The 22,459-nt window shown below is 41.8% G+C and overlaps 1 protein-coding gene across 1 annotated transcript; it reads right to left on the bottom strand.

The window, feature by feature from the left end:
* Positions 1-606: 606 nt before the first annotated feature.
* Positions 607-21,672, bottom strand: parga (poly (ADP-ribose) glycohydrolase a). Its single transcript, XM_084022003.1, has 18 exons — positions 21,525-21,672; positions 20,820-20,885; positions 20,059-20,676; positions 19,743-19,875; positions 19,225-19,347; positions 19,046-19,126; positions 18,398-18,472; positions 14,656-14,748; positions 13,400-13,554; positions 10,448-10,527; positions 10,283-10,343; positions 9,919-9,994; positions 8,277-8,424; positions 5,036-5,114; positions 4,833-4,941; positions 3,888-3,993; positions 2,506-2,634; positions 607-1,819 (listed from the first exon to the last, which is right to left on the bottom strand). Exons 2-18 carry the CDS (start codon positions 20,846-20,848, stop codon positions 1,638-1,640), a joined length of 2,277 nt encoding a protein of 758 aa, XP_083878129.1. The 5' UTR covers positions 20,849-20,885; positions 21,525-21,672; the 3' UTR covers positions 607-1,637.
* Between the last annotated feature and the right edge of the window lie 787 nt (positions 21,673-22,459).

The following is a 22,459-nucleotide window of genomic DNA, read 5'->3' as shown; positions in this document are numbered from 1 at the left end:
GCTCACAACAGTCAGGTCTGCCAAACCAAATTGACTTTGTTTCGAGTCCACGGCTCGTTTGGGCAACGCCGGCCCGAGTACAAAGTGCGGGAGAGGCAGATAATGTGTAATCCACTTACCCCGAGTCAAGCCTACACACCATTTATGGAAGTCCACGTCATGAGGTTATTTAGGAACCCTAATTCATCTTCCAAAGCATGTTTGGAGGCAGAATTCAATTTGCCTGAAAGCCACTGGAACACGTTCTATCACAACATAAATCAATCACATTTCAAATGATTAAATAATGAATGATTTCATGAAATTATGTGACGAACCTGTGGTACCGAGGCATGCGTACGAACCTACGCATGAGAAAGAAGGGAATTCTTAGCGATGAGTCGGAAATAATCTTTTCTAGACGATCTATAATTATATTACCCATATGTAAAGAAACGGCATACTGATAATAGAGCAGAAAGGCTTTTTGACATTTTTGGTCAACATAAAAATGTTGCTATGCAACCAATAAACAGCTGGTCCCAAAATTATTTTCTAAGGTTTTGCTTGTATTGTACTGATGCATTGATCATTAGGCATTACATCATATTGATCTGAGCAGAGAAATACCATTTTAACAGGATATACTTTAATAAAGTAATCATAATAAAGTGTACAACCTAAAAACCTAATGTACAATACTATGCAATACCGGTACAGCCTTCACTTTATGAAGCCCTCACTAAATAGAGCCCACACTGCCAATCATAAAACACAGTAAAAACACGACCACATCCCCAAAGTAAACGTTGAGTAAAAACATTAACAAAAATAAGGTTTTACGTGCAATTATTTCTTTATCTGCTCCCCCTTTATTTATTTGTATATACAGTACAGTAGCAATATTGTGCTTCACACTGAATACACTTTAAAATTATGAAACTACTCAGAGTAGAGTCAAACGTCTGAAGATGAAAATTACCATAAATTAAATGAATCCGTTTCGTCTGAGATTATTCCTATACGGCCTGATTAATGTTGGTTTTGACTGTTAAAATAAGGACATTATGTAAGTTGAACATCGACATCCTAAAGGGATATAAAAGAGCAGCATATATGTGTAGAATAATTGATAAATAAATGTTATCCATGCATAAACTACAGTATGGCATCTCAGGGACCTCACCACAGCCTGGATATAGCAAATAGACAACTCATCCAAAAAAGTAGCAAACACAATATAGGACAAGATAAATAGGGATGATTATCATGTCCCGGATTAATTATAATGAAGTGTTCACAACCATGCATATGATGAATATTTGGCCATTTTTGTAATTAACAGAACCAAAGAATTTCACGTCACATTAAGACTAAAGAAAGGCCTGACAGCAACCAGGATTTACTATTGCTATAATTCTCATTTCACCACATGTGGTGACACACTACAAGGCTCCTATTATACCACCAACAAGAAAAGGCAAAACTGTGTTTTGGTAGTTTGTGTGTTGGGATCACAAACTTAAAGGGAGTGGGTGTGTGAGAGGAAAAGTGATTGTAAGCACACGGCTGAGAGCACATTGAGGTTTCAGAACCTGGAGTCTCTTTGACACTTAGAGACAGGGGGGAGGGGGGGTCAAGTCACAGCTTGGTCCATATTAATGAGAGTCTGATGGTAGGGTGGGCATCCCAGAATCCTTGGCAGAGTCCGGGGCGCCGGCGGCTGCGGGGGAAGAGACTCTCTCGTAGATGAAACTGTAGAGAGTGACGTCAGGTCGGGTCGTGCGGCAATTCTTGCACATCAAACTGGAGTACTGGTTCAAGAGGTTGTACAACCTCCCTGTGAGGGGAAAAGGAGGGAGGTGAAGATAGAGAGAGGAAGAGGGACGGAGGCAGGGGATGGTGCAGGGGTCAAGAGAAGGAAGAAATATGAAGGGAGATAAAAACGGGATAGGAGGGGAATCGACAAAAAGGACAAACAGAGAGTCAGAGAACAAGCAAGAGACACAGAAACTGTAACAGAAGAAAGAAAAAAAGAAAAGCGCGTTCGGCTCATTTATAAACCAAGTGCACACGCACACGAGTCGTGAGATGTTTCTCTGTAGCTCCACTTTAGGAAATGGATGGCTGGAGGGGAATTTCTCTGAAAGGCTTCAATAAATGTCAGCGGAAGAAAAATGAAAAAGAGGGGGAGGGGAGCGGCTGGGGTCAGTTCAGGCAGTAATCCACTCTGCAGCCGAGGCTGAATGGATGGGCTGAGGAACGGAGACGGCCCATAAGGTGGAATAACTTAACATTGAGATGGACTGCATTCCCTTATTTATGCATACTGTCCCCGTAACGACGCCAGCAAGGATAACCTCCATGTGCTGTACGAGCCTCGTGAGCCGGCGGCAGGTATCATCCCCGTTCCTGTTCATTACACAATTAAGTGTAAGAGCTCAACGGCGGCAGGGCTGACAAGAGGGTCTAATTCCCCACAAACAAAAAATACTTGAAACATGTGGTTGTGGCTGGGAGTCTTACCGACGGTGACTTTTCTCTCCGTGAGGAACCTGTGCATTTCGTGAACATCTCTCATCAGCTGAGCATCTCCAAACGTGAAGTACGCCATGTCTCTCCCGGCCTCTGCTGCAGCCATCAGCTGAAGCAGCGCTGCAAAAAAAGTGGGAAGGAGAACGCTGAAGGGGAATCCGGGCAACCAATCATTTACCATATTAGCGTCGTCAATATCCGTCAGTTTCAGAACGAAATCATAAATGTGTAATTGGCCGCTGAAAATAAGCGGAGGAAACAAAGTAATTGGCCAATAAGCTGGATAAGGTAGGGCTTCTGGCAGAAAACGAACACTAGTGACAGGGGCAATTTGTATCGGAAGGGTAAATAATCCACCACTGGTAGCGTAGCCCCGTCAACAGCACTCAATCTTTGAGCCCTTGCAAATTAGGTCCTAAGACCTTTAAATATTTAACATAATGGATATTGATTCCAGATTAAAACACACAAAATTAACATCATTTGCAAAAGGTCTGTAATCTTTACAACAACACAACAGCGGGGTATTATGTAACTACCACATCTCAAGTCAGTTATAATGTACTATAATGTAAAATACAATTATTGCCTTCTAAAAATACTAGCTATGCTAATTCAAGGGCCCCCGGAAGCCAATATGACCCCCGGGGACTTTGTGGGTCTATTCATAACGTGCTGCAGAGGAAATTAACAGCTTCAGTTCTAAATGAATCTGTCCACAAACATACCCATATTACTCCAATTTCATTTACATTCATAATGCAGGGCATTAGTGTGCACACGTGTGCTTTAATACAGCACAACCTCCATAAAAGGGAAGCACGAACAAAATTACACTAAATGAAAATGTTTAAGGCATGGAACAGAGAAAAATAACAGCTGGTCAAAATGTGTAGTGTGGCGTATCGAAGGGGACAGTAAGGAGGCATCAGCTTGTGAAGAGTGATGTTGTGTGAACCCGCAAAGACCCGCATCATCCTGGATATATGGTGTCCCTTCCCTGTAATCAATTGCCCTTTTAATGGAAAACATAAATGTGTGTCAGCTGATCAATAAAGGGAGGAACGGGACGGGTGAGTGACACCCTGGGAGAGCTACTAATTGACCAGAGGAGATTGGGAGAGAGCGGCATCTGTGCCTGTGCTGTACAATCCTTCAGCGGGAGCTCCAGTGGCTGGGACAAGCAGTGCAGATGAATGACTGAACTGCTCATATTTACGTCCTGCTTGAGAATCTAATATTTGAAAGTAAGCAATATTATGTCAGCCTGATCCCAATCTGTATCAGTATTTCAGCTTTCATGTATGAAAAGAAACATTGATTTTTTTTCACACTTGTTGCTATACACAGACATTTATTTCAGCCAATAGTACCTTTGAGCCGCGTGTCTCCACCAAAAGCTCCACAGCCCCAGTTGCCGGTGGCTACCGCAGAGAGGTGCTTGCTGTTGGTGTTGTTTCTAGAGAATCCACAGTATGCCTGGGACAAACGCACAGAGAGTTAGAGGACGGGAAGGCGAGGAAGAAAAAGACAAAAGAGAAACTTTTCCAACTGAAGCCGTGATAAAAACAGTTATATTAGCATTTCCTACAGGGGTAGGCACCGCCACCCAGGGGGCGTTCAGAGAACGTCGGGGGGTTGAGGTGTTCTTGATGGCAATTCATGTGTCTGTTTTTAGTCCTTTATTCGAATGCACAGTTTCACAATTTTAACATAAGACTTGCTTTTACCACCATCCTCTGAAGCTTTTTAAAAAGGCTTCCCCTGTTAAAGATGAGGCTTTTTTCCCCCCTGAATTGCTTTTGCACAACTTTTTCCCTTTTTTACGTTTAGAAATCTTTATGAAACACATAAGAGCTATTAAAGTCCAGAGGTTTGTAAATTAATTACAATTAATGAACGTATCATTGAGGTGAATAAGCGCCACGTGTACCTTTAAAGAGTGCACTTTCCCCAAACAAAAGGCACAAAATAAGAGGGAAGAGTAATGTGTGTATTTGTGATGTACGCAGCTGTATTATCTTTAGGGGCATTAGCCATATAAAACGGGGAATTAAAGGTGTTTTGAGACAAAATGTGTGTCAAAGCAAACCAGCCATAATATGCAAAACCAGCCATAACAGGCCACCAGAAAATATTATGCAGTTTGCTGCAGCAGAATGGGAGGTAAGCCGACAACATCTTCTGAAGGTACCAAGAGTTGACACTGTATTTTATAATTCTGTGTCGCAAAAACTATTTGAGGAATATGTAAAATTGTATGCAAGTACAAGTATTGTTTTAAACAGTGCAAATACAGCTGAGGACGTCTCTCTCACCTTGTTGAGTTCTCTGGTCATCTTCTCAGGGAGAAACTGCTCCAGGAAGTGCCTGAATTTAAGAGCATCAATGGCCACAATCTCTGTACATCGTCTCTGCCAGTCATCCCTGAAAGAAAAGCAGAGAGATGGGAGACATTTTTTCTGAGACATTTTTTTCTGACTGACTAAAAAGTACAATGTGAGGAAAAAAAAAAAAATACCTGGCAGTCTCATCCCTGTGGCTGGACTTCCATTTGTAACTCTCCGCATAGCCAGAATATTTACTGTACTGTTCCGTGCCTGCAGAACAAGAAAGAAAGTCAAGAAAAGAAGACATTACTCAGTATTCAGCAGTCAGAGCACACAGTGGGCCTAAATCTGTTTCAGCGCCTTATTTCATAAATCACATTTAGTGCCTTCTATGCTCCCCATGTGAGCACACAGTATCAGCTTGTATTGGATTGTCATAAATAAAGGCCATTGATTTAATAAGTAATCCGCTTTGGGCTTTTAAATGAAAAGCTTTCAGCCGTAATAGGAAGAAATGGCTGGAACAGAAGAAGCCAACCGTGGCCACATTCGCAAAACATGAAACGCCACAGAATCATTCATAACATGACAGGGTAACACACCTCTATTATCACGTTAGCCTCTATATAATGTGTGCTGGTATGTGCTCGGGGGTTAGAGCTCCAAAGATTTCACCATTCGTCATTAAAAATCCAGCTGGGTTCAATTCTGAAAACGATGCCTATTAAAGGCCTCCATACAATGTGTATTAGGTAAGAGGAAGTTGCACTGCACTTCAATGAAGAGCGGGTGTTGATAATATGATTGACATCGCCTTTGAGACTCTAATGTATGTACAGGCAGAGTTACGTACGCTACGAGAAGAAAGGCCCAAAAGTATTTTAAAAGCAATGATCATTTTCATTCTTTGAAAGTATCTGTTGAAGAGCAGCAATTAAAAGCTACTTTTACTTTCTCATAATTGACTATATTTAATTTCAAGCATGTACCATCTGCCAATACTTGAAGTCTAAGTGTGACTGAGGTTTTTTTTTTTTTAATATACCTTCCTAAATCAAAGTATGACTCAAGCTTACGGTCTGTACTGGAGTCAGGACACAACCCATCAACTGGACAGATGAACAATTGTGGAATCTATCATAATCTATCATCTATGTAATGTTTTGGCTAACCGAACTAAAAGAACATTTGTTTTTAATATCAGATTAAGTACTTCCGACAACACTAGAGACTCCTAATGTCAAACAGGATACACATATCACTTTCTCCATCAACGGAGAAGTCCTTCTCCTCCTTAACCTTGACGTTATTTATCCTGGCAACCGCCCATGAAAGCCTTCTGGTCTACAGGCTTCCATCACTAGATTGCATCGTGGCCCTCTTCCTTCCAATTCCAATCCAAACAGAAACGTCTCTGGACAAAAACTGTTGTGAATGCACTGAAGGACCCGTGTTAAGACACCTCTAAAGACAAAGGCATCTAATTAGCTTAACGGAAGAGCGAAACAAAGATGTACACAGATATAGAAACGGAGACGAGAGGCAACGCTGCATGCGTGCAAGGAATATTCTGCGAGGTTTAAATGAATCTATGGCGTAACTGGCCCATTCCATTAGTGGAGAAATGACCTTAGTTGGGCAATAAATTCCTTTCTGTCCAAATGTAATAAAGTTAAGTGGAGAGGGGGAGGAGGGAAAGGGGCAGGGATGCAGAATTATGGGAGGCAGACGGTGACTAACCGCTGAAGGTGACTTGGAAGGGATGGGCGTTTCAAAGAAGATAACATGGCGCCATACAAAAGAGACTACGCTTGGCTTTATGAGAGGAAGCTACTGAACGAGACAGAAGTCAATTTCAACATTGGCAGAACAGGACTGGTTGTGTGTGTGTGTGTGTGTGTGTGTGTGTGTGTGTGTGTGTGTGTGTGTGTGTGTGTGTGTGTGTGTGTGTGTGTGACAAGCCTAATTGCAACACGCAATGTACAGAAGTAGATAGAGGGTGATGATGATTTAAGCTGAAACCTGGAATATGGTACTGGTACCCAACTCTCCATAATAACAAAAATGTTAGTTAAAAAACACATCACACAAAATAAAAATTGGTCCCAAACCCATCCCTACAACCTCCAGTCTCCACAGTCCGTCACCAGAGGATAGCGTGAGACGTGTTGCCCTGTTCAGCTTTTCACTTTACAAACATTGCAGTGAGCGTGGCGTCTGAAAAGTGTAACGCCCACACTTGCGACCACTTTCGGCTCGACACTGCCCTGACTCACTGTGACTTGAACAAGCTGCTGGGGTGGCATAGTCTCACTCACTCTCTCTATACTCTTCAGTTAATCTTTCACCCAGACGGGCTCTCAGACACTGAAATTTGGAACTGATTGATTTAATGTGTCTCTCTGACTAGGCACAAGTTCAAAGGACCAACAGGACTCAACTGAGGCCATTTCGAAACACTAAACACTAAACACTGGTGTGGGGCAACAAAATAAAACTACTCCTTGCTCTACAATGACACTACAAACAAAAATAATGAAGTTAGATTTCAATCAAAATGTGTATAATTGATTGATTTTTCTTAATCATTATTGCTTATAGTATTAAATATTTGCCTCTGTGATCTTTATCTGTGCTTGGCCTTGGTTTGAGCAGCGGTGGGCGAGGTACAGCTGTGAGGCAGGAAAAAAGGTAGGATGGCCAGAGGAGGAGGGAGGCGAGCGAGAGGGCAGAATACTTAGAGAGGTTGACCCAAGCAAAGTGAGTCGGAGGTTGTAAAATAGAGCAATACTGCTGGGGAGAAATGAAGGATGACTGGGCAGTCCCAAAAAAATACCTAAAAAAAAAAAAAACATATTTGGGGCTTCAGATAACGGCAGTAAAGAAATATACCATGGCAGAAATGGTCTACCGGTTGCATTCCCTGCAAAATGTAGGCTAATAAGAACCATGTCATAGAAAGTCTTAAAAGGGTGGAAACCTATAAATAAACTGACCTAATATCTAGTCTCCGTATGAGGACATTACTGTACGCATGTGTTTGTGTCTCAGGGCATCACAGCCACAGATTGAAAGGACTTGGTGACTCTCAACTCATCTGTTTCATGCACAGCTGCAAACACGCCCAGTGTGTGTTCGAGGTCACAGCTGACAAAACCACAACACCTCACTCCAAATACACATGGACCACCTTCGCTTCAGCTTTCCTGAGGGGGCCGAGCATTGTGATACTCCGATAAATCCTTATGTTACCATACAACCTGCTGAATTGTCCACTAATTTGAAATCATCTGTGCCAACCAATCCCGCAAAGACCAAGAACTTGTAAAAAGGTATATTTCATATGCCATTGCTTGAAGCAACTTAATATTGTTCTGTTGTTATGAAGCAAAACCTGAACATATGCATAATGTGTATGTGGGTAACACGTACCTGTGATGATGAGGCATTCATTGTGTTCCAAAGCTTCAGTAAAGAGGCGAGAGACAATGAGTTCAGGGTTGATGAGGAACCTGATCTCTTCCTGGACCAGACCGTGTCCTGTAACTCCACCACCTACAAACTTGTTCGCAAAGTCCACCTAATGAAATAATACAATAAGAAATACAAAGAGTTAACCAAAATGGCACTATCCCTCAGCTACATTTACAACAAAATAGATCTTTATTCCACAAAGGTAATACATTGTCCTGCCCATACAACAGAGTTGAGAAGAACTGTGACGTTTAGCTCTCCAAACTCCCGTTATTTGAACAAATTACTCTATTAGTGTCTCCTTGTTATCTGTCAACCGGTGTGGTCACTGAATGTGGATAAATGTCTAAGGATCACTGCCCTGTTTCCTGCTTCCAAATAATCAAATCAGGAAATCAGAGCACAATAACGCACGTGAAATCTAGGGATAAAATATCGATACAATCTACAGTTAATGATGTGCAGTAAAGCAAAATCTGCGTTAATGTCTGTAGAACGCCTCCATTTCTAAATATGGGATACGTTTATGGGCATTTCCTGTGAGGGCTAAATATTTAGTGTTATATCCACAGCACAGAGAATATGACATTATTACTGTCAAGATCATTTCAACATCCCAGATACAATTGATAGTCAGAGCAGAAACTGTTATAGCCATTTCTAGCCAAATATGATGTGATACTGGAGTCTCATGGCATGTAAGCTCACCCACTTGTTTTTGTGGCATGGATAAGAGGCTGCTATTCAAACAGCCTGTCAGGGGTGAGGGTTCTGCTCACTGGTCCACGGCTACGTCAATCTGCGTGACAGCCAGTGTGTTTGTATGTGCATGTGTGTACGTTGTCCAACCAGTCGCTCAGCTCCTCACCTCCTTCACTGGTTCACCCCTGACCTCACCCCGACTCACCCTTCAATCTCACCTCCTGACAGAATGACAGCCCACTCTGCCCTATAAAAAGTCAACACGCAACCAGTGCCCGGCCTGCTGAGGTAGCCATCAATCTGCCTGCAGGACTCCGGGCCCACTGGGTCCCAGTAAGATGGCTCACCACCGTCATCTTTCCCTCAATGCGTCTCCTTCTCCCTCCTCTCCCCCACCCCAGGGTCTTTTCGTCCACCCTTGCCTCCTCTGAACTACTCAAGTGTGTACGTCAGCTGTCAGCTAGAGTAAAAGAAATGCACCCGCCATCCTGGAACACCGAGTGGATTGAGGAGATGGGGTGAATCAATGCAGAAATAGAGCAACAACTTTCTCAGATAACACAGAAATCATATGCCCCATTGTTCTGCAGGTAGTGGACGACTATTCAGAGAGTCTCTTTGACTTTGGAAAGCTAAACAGAAGACTTGGCCATGGTCAGAGATATGTTTGTTGGGTTTAAACACAGCAATATATCCAAAACAAGTATGCTACATAAAATCTGATGCAACAAATGTGACGCTGAGTTTGTGGTTACAAAAGTAGATCAGTTCAAAATAAATAATTTTACAATGACTGGGGGGCACCAGCAAGAAAATATACCTTTTATTAAACCATGTTGAATAACTTGTTCTGCTTGGCGTTAGATCTATAACACACAAACAACAAACAGATTTCTACCTGCAGCATCCCGTATCCATCATCCTCAATCGTCCCTTCACAAGTGATGTGTAAGCGCTTCAGCTGAGTCTGGGAACTTGACAAAAAAGACGAACTCTCAGTTATTCTTTTAACGCAATACAGATCTGTCCCAGTCCCAGATCAGAGCGGTGATATTTAAATTATTTCAACACTTTAACCAAATTTGATGTGTCACTTTATATGAAAAGAATATTTACTGACCCAAAACACATCATCAATTAATATTTGACACATTTGAAAAAATAAATCTCCTTTGATATGGACTGTTGTGGGTGGAATATAAAAAAGAAAATCAGATCATTACATCAATAAATGATTAATTTAGTAGAATAGATATTAATACCTCTCCCAGTTTGGAGGATTGTTCAGGGTTTGTCTTGTGTATGTAACAAGACCCTTGGGCTCTTGAAAAAAATAGAAAAGAATAATCATTCAAACAATTTAAAAATGTATATCAACTGAAAAACATGGAGAGCATTACAGAGAATGTGACATCATTAATGCTTACTGTTCTGTGTAACTCTCCTGAAGTAACACAGCAGAGTTGTCAATTTCTCAATTTTTCTTGGTGAAGAACCTTCAAATAATCTGAAAAAGAAAGCAAATGGGAATTTCAGTTCACTAAAGATTTTGTAGGGTACTCACTTTGTTGTCTTGTACTTGTGAAAGTATTCAGAGTCTCAACAAACAAACAAAAATACAATGTTTTACTTAAAATATATATTGTTTTTATGTAATGCATTTTATCAGATGAGAGACATGGATGTTTCACTCAGAGGCATTATCTCTAGCTCACTGCCCAACCATGCCACAACATGTCATGAGTGAGGTCAAGCTTTTAAACTGGCATGAAGTCTATTCCATCTACCTCCCTCCTTCATACAATGGCACTGCCTGAGGCCGTGTTTCAGTTCTTCAGAGTTACCATAAAACTAGGGTAGATGGAGGAAGGGGGAGGGAGAGACTGAGAGGGAGAGTAGAAGAGAGAGAGCGCATTGGGTGGACATCTTAAAATCACCCCATACTGGTACTCTCCCTCCATTAAAAGCAACCTAAGCTGATGACTAATCACCGGTCGGCATTCATCTTTCCCTCCTGCCGCTTTCTGCCCAGGCCAGTAAAGAAATGAAAACAGAGGGGACGAATCAAATGAAAAGGGTAATGCACTACAAGTCTTTCAGTGGGAGAAATCCCTGCATATCAAATTTGTTTTTCTCAAAATGTGCATTCCTTACACAGAGCCTTACTTATGCACGGCGAAGCCCTCAGCCCCATTTCCCTTAGTCAGTGTCAAACTGGCATAATGTTCCCCAGGGGAGAACCCGTCTGTGAGATAGTGTAAGTGGTAACACTGGTGGATGTGCATGAGATTTCCACAAATCGTACCTTGCAATTGACAGAAAGGCAATTAGCCACAAAAAGAATTATTTGGTTCTCACTGTCTACATGAAGTGCACCAGGACACAAGATTTCTGACAGTTTTACCAATACCAATAAGAGTATTTTTCCTGCAAATGAGATAGGCCATTTTATGGTCACCGAGTTCAGAAACATAAGCAGAGGATTTCTTTTTTTAATAACGAGCTTTCATTCTTGCCTAAACTGCTAAACAGGCTCCCCGATGTCATCCTCTCATACGGCGGAAAACACAAGCTAAAGAGATAAGTCTGCCTTCTTTCCTCTCCCTCGAATCTATCCATCACTTAACGGAGGACAAACCTTGACAGTTCTGCCAAAACAGCAATCAGCAGATTGCTTGCAGCTCTGCTTGCCCAAGACGGAGCGCTACTGTAGCCGATAAGCAAAGTGACGGACACTCCCTCAATTACAGGGGGGAGAGGGAGGGCCGGTAACGATCCGCGGCCCATTTTAGACTGCACTGGTTATCTTGTCGTGTCTCGTCTTCTCAGAAACACCAAGACTTTTTTTTTTTCCCACTCTTGCACTTCCCTGTATTCCACTGCCGGCAGAAATACTGATAGTGAACGCAGCAACCGAGTGCTGGCATGGGTCTGAGCAGCCAGCCCTCCGACTTGAATCAATGCTTACATTATTACAGAGGCCTCTTAGCTTGACGCTTGATGTGGAGGCACATGCACCCATATAGATGACTGATAGGGAGAGTAGGATTAGGGTTCAGATAAAATGAGGGAGTTGAAATATCCCAAATAATCAATATGACCACCTGGGATTTATAAAATAATACTGCTTGAGCCCCGACGGCGAGCAGATGGCTAATTAGACTCTGGATAGCAGTTAAGGCCCATGCAGATTGCAGGGAATATTAAAATTATAAAGTGCTAAACCTACGCTTCATGTTGCTGCAAAGAGTGTAGGATTATCACACTTCATCTCCAGTATGTCAGGCAACAACGGCGGAAGTCATGACACTAATCAGGAGGCAGTGCCTCAAAGAAATACAGGGGAACTGAGTTGAGTTGATATCTGGACAATGTCCAGTCAGTGTATACCGAGGTGCCCGCAGTCCATAAATACTGTATAATAGAGCTGGTAACAAAATCTCATTATACCTGTCTCACCAACCCCACCTCACCCATACATAACATCCAACCATAACGACCCATTATCAGCCGTCGAGCAGAAATAAACAAACAAGACAAATAACGACAATTACGTCAAGTCGGACCTCATTAACAAAGACAGGCGCTGTGATAACAGACAACCTGAGTGCAATGCCGCCACACCTTCTGCAGCTGTCTGCACACATTACACAGTACACAAAGCAGAGGTTGTGTACTTCAGACTTCAAGAATATCAGCTTGACTGCATTCATGCATCACCTCCCTCTTGTCCTAATAACGGGACTCTGCCAGATTATGAGAAGCCAGTGACAGACAGACAGGTGTGCTGTGCCCTTTAAAGTCTATCAAACAATTTGTTTCAATTAGCCATTCCAGGGTTTCTTAACAGACCACTGGTTTCCGAGTAGGCAGAAACAGAGGACACCAATTTGACACTCCTACTCTGAATCTCCCTCCCACGCAAACTGACATAACAGAAACATGGAGCTCAAAGAGTCTCGCTGCCCACAGTCCCCTCCTCAAGAAGATAAGGTGACAGCACACGCTGTAATCTTTCAACTATAAAATATAAACAAAAGAGCTGCGACTGTTTAGCGAACAGATCCAGTCATCAACTGCATGCGAGCTTAAAAAAAAGAAACTTCATTGTTACTGTGTGTAAGCTCAGTGGACACTAACTAAATGAATCGAAGTAACAGAATTAATCTATCAAGGTTTTCAAGGCAGTAGTGCCCCCTTATGGAAATCAGTTTCCTCTGAATGGGAGGCTCACTAAAGACAGAGCCAATCCATCAGAATTCCACCTGTTTGTAACAGATAGTTATGATTAATCATGATGAAAATACAATAATACTCATCTTTGAATGTATTTGTTGAATTCTTAGTCTAGTTTTCTGCAAGGGATGGTGTGCCTTTACCTGTAGAAGTTGATCTCAGGATAATTGCAGTACTCTGATTTGCGGGAGTTGCGTCTGGGAAACGTACAGAAGAAGGAGTTGGCCAGAAGACAGGCTATTTGCTCCTGAGACAGAGTCAGGGAGTGGTTAATCCTTGACTTCAGGAGGGGAATTGGCTAGAAAGAGAAAGAGGGAGAGAGAAAAAAAAAAGAGTCTGGACTTGAGGGACTGGATATCACAACGGGAAACGCAGGGACAAAGAGAGATGCACAAGAAACGCACAAGGTTACGTGGGTGCAGTTGTGTAGGTCTGATGGCTAATGGGGGAGATAATTAGTTTAGCAATCTAGCAAGCAGAGGAGACAAGCAGAGTTCCATTAGTAAATGGGTGGTAGTAATTAAGGTCCTGGTTTTCTTGCTCTCCCCCGGGTTCGTTCAGTCAGAATCGCAGGGCCCATCTATCTTGGCCGATTAGTGCTAAAGAGCCTCCCAAGGCTGCCCAGTTAGCAGATCAATACGAGCTCTAACAACAGGCACATAAACATTAGCCTTGACGCTTAATACTGCGAAACAAAGTGGAAAGTCAGAAAGCTTCATTACCCAACCGCTACAAATGATCCTGACTCCAAATCTGTACCAGAAATCCCCTCATTTGGTTAAACCATCTTTAACATCTAGCCCCGGGTTTTGGTCTCCGGTAACAACCACAGGGATTTTCCTTGTCAGCTCAGGCTAGGAGCTGAACTGAATAGATTTAATGAAACAGAGGTCTATAAAATAAGATATTCTTGAATTACAAAAATACCAATGTTGGAGTTTTTGCATTAATATAATTAACGACAGAGTACATAAATGACGACAAACGGGGATGGCATTTAAAAAGATCTGCGGAGTGGGTTATCCTAATTTAATGTATATAAAAGAGCGGGCCCTGTTTCTCAAAATAGCCTCGGAGGAATGGCTAGCACAGTAGTCTCAAGGAATAGATTGAATTTAACATTTCATAAGAGGAATTTTCTCAAGTGCACAAGCATGACACATCAGATGGATGACTGGGAATGAGACGGACCTCTCCTCTTGCAGCCCACTTTTCTAATGAAGCAGTTCTTGATGTGTACCAAAAAGGGGCATTCATTACCCAGCAGTTGTAACTCGTGAGCTGACCTTGTATAACATCCACCATCTAACCCTTTAGTTCCTCTCTCTGCTATACACATCGCAACAACTTCCCCCAACTTTAAACGTGTAGATATTCAAAAACTGTACACGGCACTCACCGTCGTGCAGAGAACAGGAGCGTTCAGTGCTAGGTCGACCATGGCTGGTAGTACGGTGTCGAACAGGTGATTGTACTCCGAGGGATCAAGATACTGGAGAGAGAGAGGAAAAAAAGACATACAGACACTGTCTGTTAAATGGGATAACATAGTGGAGTAACACCAAAATAATTTATTTGTTTTGTTATTGTTTTTCGACAATTCTTTTTTGAGGGAGTGGAGCAAATTTAAACAGTTTGTATCTTGGTCTTATATTGGCAACTCTCTTTATTTTAAAGTAAGCTTACAGATATAGTGACACAAACAACTACACGGTTCATTTTTACCAATACATTTCCAAGACCTTTGAGACTTTTCAGGCAAATATTCATGACCATACATTCGATGAAACATCTGCGTATATCTAATATAGAGTTTCATAGTCCATCTTAACCGAACCACATATACTCTATTATACAGGTAGTTAAATGTAGTGAAGCAAATTTCCAAAACTTCTCCAAAATGTTTTGGGCTTATTCATTTTTCCAAAACTTCTCCGGGGCAGGCTACTGCTATTTTCAAATACCATGACATTTCCAGGTTTTTCATGACCATACCAACTTCTTCTGAACAGTTTACCTCATTCCCCACATTACCTCTATTTCTGCTTCAACTGAAAGTACACCGACATGTGAAAGAGCCATGTGTTATTTATTTTTAAAAAGTTGCAATAAGTTTAGTGTTGTCTTGTAAATATAAAGAGACAAACCAGAAAAAAATGAGGAGCAGCCAACTACTTGATGAGAAGTGTAAAGGGTCTAATAACTGTTTCACAGCGAGTCTGGGGTCATAACCCAACACCAGTATCCAATATCTGAAGAAAAGAAGAAGAAATGCTCAATTCTCTCACATCCAACAAGAGGTCAGTGAATGGAATGGAAGTTTATTGTTATTTTAGGGTGAACTCCCACTCCTCAGATATCAATAATCCCAACACTGCAGCGGCGAAAGAAGAAACAGAAATGATGCAGGGCTGCTCGCTACACAGAACCTGTTTCAGAAGAAACTACCATCAATCTGGGAGCGAGTCTGCCACGGCCAAGGCATCCATACTTCAGCCTATAGCTTACCTCAGCATCCATCTGCAATTCCCTCTAAAATAAACACACAGTTATTCCATCATAGACCCAGATTTACAACGCAATCACTTATGACTGTATTGGCTTCGAATGTCGCCTTCATCTATCACTTGCCTTATTCTATCAAGGTGAGCAGGGAAGCTTACACTGATTAAATGGACTTCCGAAGCAAATGCAAATGACCAATTGTGGCGAGAGTGGCAGGGGTGGCTTGATTTCCAACAGGAAGTCGTTGGTGGATGATTTGGCTGGGGGGCATTTATGTGGCTGCAGAGCAGGTCTGACTAAACGCTGTCAGAAGTAATGAGCTGGCAGACATCATAAAGCGCTCCTATGGGACTAATAGATGGGAGATGGTGATGCTGCACGATCAGGGTAGAAAGATGATCCCCAAGCCTTTCCAGTTACAGAAACTGTCCACCGCGCTAACACACAGGTTAGGCTGCACACACCAACTTATACCTTTCACATAAATACACATGACAGACTGCGTTCTAGCAGGACGGTTCAGAGTTACCGCCGCATAGGCCGATGATCGATTACACTCCAATCTCCCATCCATTCTGGTCTTTATAAGTCATTTTCATTTCCTGGCAGTTCAACGGACGCACGTCTCAATTTCACATGTTTATTTAGAGGTCTAAGAATGTTTTATAGAAACAAAACAAGAGACAAAGCATACAGTGTGTTGCTGCTAAATGTTCATGTACTATTGTAACATCAGCCATAGTTAATCCTGGACTGCTGTCCCGCTCAGTCCTTAGACATTCATCAGAAAATGACACGGTGACAGTTTCAATTGGCAAGGGAGAAACACTACGAGCACCCCCTCCCCCCCTTATGGCTATTACACGTTGAGTGGAGTGTCAATCATTAGCCCAGGGGCAATGTACCTCATGACAATTACCTCAGTGCAGCACAAATGTTGCTCCAAATTTAATTAGGCGGTCCTGGCTGAGAAGTAAGACAATTAGGATATAAACTCACTGCAAGTTGAAATAGTGAAAGGTAAAAAAGGTTGTTTTTTTTGCAAGTATGACCAGAGAAGCTGTAAAAATGATTCCGTCAACTACTAATCACTTCGGTTGCCCAAACAATAGCTTAACAATCCAGCAGTGTGATTCTTTACTACATTGCGGTCTGTGTGAAAGATAAACAATTTATGCGTGTCTGCTGTAGAACGGCAGCTGTTAATCATTCCTGCACACCGTGTTGCTACGACGCTCTGAATGCTCTCCCATCCTGCATCCATTAACTGGTAGAATGTAACTGATGAGCAGCAGGTATTCTGTACACATGCATTCATATTCCTGTGTCACTTTTTGTCAATTGCAGCACGTATCCTATTAACTTGTTATATTTTAAACCTTGACATGTCCTTCTCCTCTCATGCTAAAAGTCTTGGCAGGAAAGAAATGGGGGAAATATCGTGCTCAGGACGAGGAGTGTCTCTCCCGGAAGGGCGAGGTTTCTTGTTGGCATTGCTGAGCACCCTTGCAGATTTAACGGGACCTTTTAATTAAATTGGATTAAGCTATAAAAAAAGGCTATTGATCTACCGAGCTCTCTGCTCCACTCTGAGAAATGATTTTAAGGGAGCAGGAAAAAAGACCATTTTGGAACGGGCTGAATTTAGCTGAGAAGAACATCAGGTTCAGATATTAATCTGACTTGACCGTAACAAGTATGAAATGTTCCCACTTAATTGTAAGAGTGCCATAAGAATAATGACTTTTCCTAATGGCTGTAAGCAAGACATGAGCAACCAGAAAGAGTTCAAACCTTTTTGGCCACTTGTCTATATACTTGGGTGTCTATATGCCACATACGTGGACTAATTCCGAGTTCAGCAGGCATGTAGCACTATCAATAGTGTACCTACAACATTTTGGGAAGCGGTTTCTGCAAAAGAACTGCTGCTTTATTTGGAAATACTAAATTCATAACAATGAAAGACAGGTAAATATTCATCTCTCATGGGAAAGAACTTTTTCTCACAACAGGTATGTGATTACAGTCCATAACTGTAAGTGTTAGAGGGAGACAGGGAAAAAAAAGAAGACATTCCCCTGGTTCACCTGCAACAGCTGCCGCCGCCATGCTCTGCTCGTCTGTCCTAACTGTATGAAGCATATTTGCTCCTGGGAGACTCCCAGGTACTGGGAAGGGACGATGCACACTGATGGGCTTGCAGCCAAACAGAGGAGAGCTGGCTCGCTTTGTGACTACAGCTCTAATTTAGTATCAGCTTTAGCTTCATTCTTTATTAAGGTGCAATTTAAAAGACATACTTAATCATGCTGAGATAAACAGACACGGCCAGCAAAGTTCACAGGGACTGTCAGAAGTGTCATTTCACTGATGAGGTATTTATTTATGTTAATTAAAATGACAAATATGAATGCCTGTTATACAGCAACTTAAGGAACGGAAGTATTGTGTTTATTTAAATAACGTTTCCCAGCGAAATAATTTGATTAAAATCAACAAAGATGCATGCCTACGACATGTCTGCACAATACAGTATGATCAGCTTTAGGGGAGCTGTTTTAATCTACCACCTTCATATTTTGTACTCGAACAGCCAATAAAGATCAGTAAGAGTCACATTTTGGAAGGCTTACCTCTGTGCAAAGAAGGTTCAGGGCAGTGAAGTCCCATTTCTTTGCATGGGCTGTGTTGTATCTCAATATAGCATCCTGTAGACGAGAATAGGGTTATTTATTCATAGAAGACAACTTTTAAAGTGTATTTCACTGAAAGGCAGCAGATCAACAGCAGGTTTAATGCACATAAATATTTAGGATCTCATATAACAAGGCTTGTTTTTAAACTTACATCACAAGCTGTGTTTGCTGCAAACTCTGCCACCATGTGGTGGTTTATGGAACATGTTTTGAATACTTAAAACTCCTGTGACAGTTCAGTCAGAATTATCAGTGCAATGTTATTAACAGTGCCCAAATGCAATAGCTAACTTTGAAAAGGCATCTTTCTTCTCCAGCTCACTATTTTTAATTCTCTTAATACAAACTTATGGATACAAACTTACTTACTCATGGAGAGGAGGAGGTGGCAGAAGAGAGAGCAGAGTATGTCTATGTCTCTCCCACTCCTTACCAGATAATGGATGTAATGTGAGTTATTGTTTGCTAATATAAAGCTGTGAGATCAAAGAAAACCTATATCTGTTTTCCTAACTTTTGATGTTTCCGCGCAGACTTCAAAAAGACAAGTAGTATGTTGGGCCTGATTCAGCACAGCTGTCTTACCCTCACATCCAGTGAACTCTTGAACCCTCCGTGCAAGGCAGTGTGGATCAGCTCCCACCGGCTTTGGACACCACCTCCATCCTACATGCCACAACAAATCACAAATTGCTTTTCGTTCCTACAGTAATTAGCCTTGCTATAATACTGGCAGGTTTTAAAAAGCATATATATATGTATACCTCAGTCTCCATAGGAAACAGATTCTTGTCTGAGCAAGGCATCTTCACGGACACATCATCCCACGCATCTTTGAACTTGCTGGGGTATGAAACAGGGACCTCACCCTCTCTGAGGAGATCTGTCTGTAATAGGGGAAACAAAATATCTTGACAGGTTATTGTTGTAGATAAATGTTAATTAAAATAACTGTGTTCTCTTGTGTAATCAAAAAGATGCAATCATTGGCTTTTGAAAAAAAAAAAAAAAAAAACTTGTGAAACTTGGAACATGGTATGGCGATGTTGAGAAAGCAGTGGCTGCACAGCAGCACTGACAGTGTTCCTGTGGGACTTGTAGTGCAGGAGTCTGATATGAACTTTACTGACAAGCTGTCCTGAGGGAATCAGGAGGATGCTTTACCATGTTTCCCTATCTTGTGCTCTTTTGTGAAAAACACCAATTGCAAGACCCACCACACAATGCCCAGTCACATCTGCATGCACATTTAATTTTATAGTACAAGTGGTTGTTTACTCACCCTGATTGCAACAGTGTGGTTATGCAATGGTTTCAGGTGAGGCAGAGGGGGGGCACACTGGGGCATTCTGTTCAGCTCATCTATAGGCGTCCCCAGCCATCGCCTGTCCATGTTATGTGATGCAAATGAACCGCTGTACAAAACAAAAACAGAACAGGTCATAATAAAGGACATTGGGAGCACAGTGGAGCTCGGATTAGAAATCACATAAAGTAGAACACAGAAAATGTAACTTACTCTTTATGCTTTGGACTTATGACATTTTTTGTTACTAATATGAATGATCATAAAAATGTGATCATGAAAAGACAAGTACCTCTCGAAAACTGCACCTTCCTGGCTTCCTATTAAGTCCTGGCTCATATCAGATGAGCCACAGTCCTCGGCTTTCGCAGCATCCTCACTTCCCATGGCAACCAGATGGACTTTTTCTTTGGCCGAACATCCAGAATCAGAGTTTTTGACAACCTGCTGAGAGTCCTCTACACAAGCACCAGCGTCATGATCCTTGTCTGCAATGTTGGCAAACGGGGTTTTACCGGTGGGGCTTTCAGGACTCAGCATCTCCACATCACTGGTAGGTGTACTGACACCCTTTCTGGGACTATCACTAAGACAGAGTGTGGGTTTGGGATCTGGAGAGGGTGCAGCAACAGGTTGATCACCTGGTGAGGATGACCTCTTAGATTTCTGCCCATTAGAACGGTGTGTTTGAGCCGTGTTACTTGTACCGCCTGTAAGGACAGATTCATCCAGCCCACCTGCAGACCCACAGTCCATCGAAGTCTGAGATGCTACATCATCTTGCATGTTCTCCGTCGGTGAACAATCTTTTCCAGTGTCACTCTTTTGTGGACCGCAAAAGAGTTCATCTTCTCCATCTTCTAAATGTGTTTCTGGAACCTCCCCCACTGGCTTGACGTCAGCAGTCATACTGCAGCAGGACAGAAAGAGGAGGCCTTTTAGGCTGAATGGACAACACTTATGATCATAATAACGCAGCTTCCATTTTCCCAGAGTGCACTTTGTCAACACGTCTTGATACACATACTCCTAATGCTAACTTGACTGATTTACCTTCCTTGAGAATCCATCCCTTCATCCATCTTCAGCAGGTCAGACGAGATGAGTCAACAACAGCCGCTTGGGAAAGAAACACATTTATATGTTAAGGAGCTGCGACATTTCTTGGTAATTGTATAAGGTTACAAACACAACGTTAATATATCGCTATATGCTGCCCGTATTCTGGGGACACTGGACTTTGTTTATGTCTGACCTTTGGCACAGACAGCCAGTAAAACTTCAACGTGTTTTAGGACTTTGGGCTGGGGGTCTTGGAGGCGAGTTGTAGTCTAAGGTTTGGATTCAGCCTCACGCCAAAGGCTTTAGTTTCAGTTTCCGACCGTCATATTAGAGAAACAAACGCTCGATATCCGGCACGTCGCCAAGAAAAGCCGCTGCTGGCAGGTTCAACAAAGCTACCATAGCGAGCTAACTAACCCTAAACATACACATTCGTTATTCGACTATTAACGATAGCTGTGACGTTACAGTGCTTCTTTCCGAGGGCTTTGGTTGGTAGCTTACCACCTTGGTGCGAACACATCGTGCGGGACAAAAATAAAACAAGTCGTCTTCAGCTAACTTAGCTTTGATTGGCTAAAGATCTAAACGTTAGCTATTATTCGCTACCTCCGATTCCCGTAGAGTTCGCTAACGGAATTCAACCTGATCAAGCTAGCAGTGCTGTATCCATTAAAAAGAAAACATACAACTTACAAACATGTCCCTCTTTGTGTAAGACTTCCGGGTGAGATGTTTTACATAGTTATTAATGTATTTACTCCCCAGATAACACAACACTCCAAATGTTATCGTCCCCGGCGATTTGTGATTTACTTTTGGGTCGTCGTTTCAGGCAGCTGCTCCACCTTGACGGCAGAGACGTTCAGACCAATCAGACGTGTTTATCAAGAAAAGAGGCGAGATCAGGAGACGGTATCATAGCAACTCGGTCAAAAAGGGGTTTACTGTCGTGCAACCGTTAAGGAAGCATTTGATTACTGTTTTAAATTGAGAAAAGTAACACAAGTAGGAACAGCACGTCAAGTAAAGGAATACATGTAATATATCAGCAGTAAAAGAAAAAAAAAAGAATAAATAAATAATAATTGTGATGGGAATTGTTTAATTTTATAGTTTCTTATAGTATATTAGTAATTTGAGTAAGTTTCACTTATATTATTCCATATTATTCAATATGGATCTATAGACACTGATAAGTGGTCCAAACACCACATCCTGGACAAAGTTCGCCATCTACGCAAACAATGGAAAATTGCTTTTTTGATGACACACCACTAACATCTGTATAAGGGCTTCGACGTGTTAGATTTTGTCTATTCACAGTCTGTCTGTACTAATGCTGCTACTGCTAGCCTGTTTTGGACTCTTTATAGAATAAATTATTCAAATGACTAATTATACTATAATAAACTACTAAATTAAACAATTCCCATCACAATAATAGAAACCTTATTTGTTATACTTAGATTACCTTAGTGTATTTCTTTTTAAACTGCTTAAATGTTTCGTTTTTCTCTTTATTGCAGACATAGTGTTGGTAATAACATTTCATTTTCTTATGTTAATACTGGATAGTTATCATCACTGAGTTCTAATGTGTGCAAAATACAACAAACAGTTTGTTTATA

The sequence above is a fragment of the Eutrigla gurnardus genome (assembly GCF_963514095.1).
Source record: "Eutrigla gurnardus genome assembly, chromosome: 11".
Classification (NCBI taxonomy): Eukaryota; Metazoa; Chordata; class Actinopteri; order Perciformes; family Triglidae; genus Eutrigla; species Eutrigla gurnardus.
Note: the sequence above shows the minus strand (reverse complement) of the source record. Positions and strands in the feature narration are given on the sequence as shown.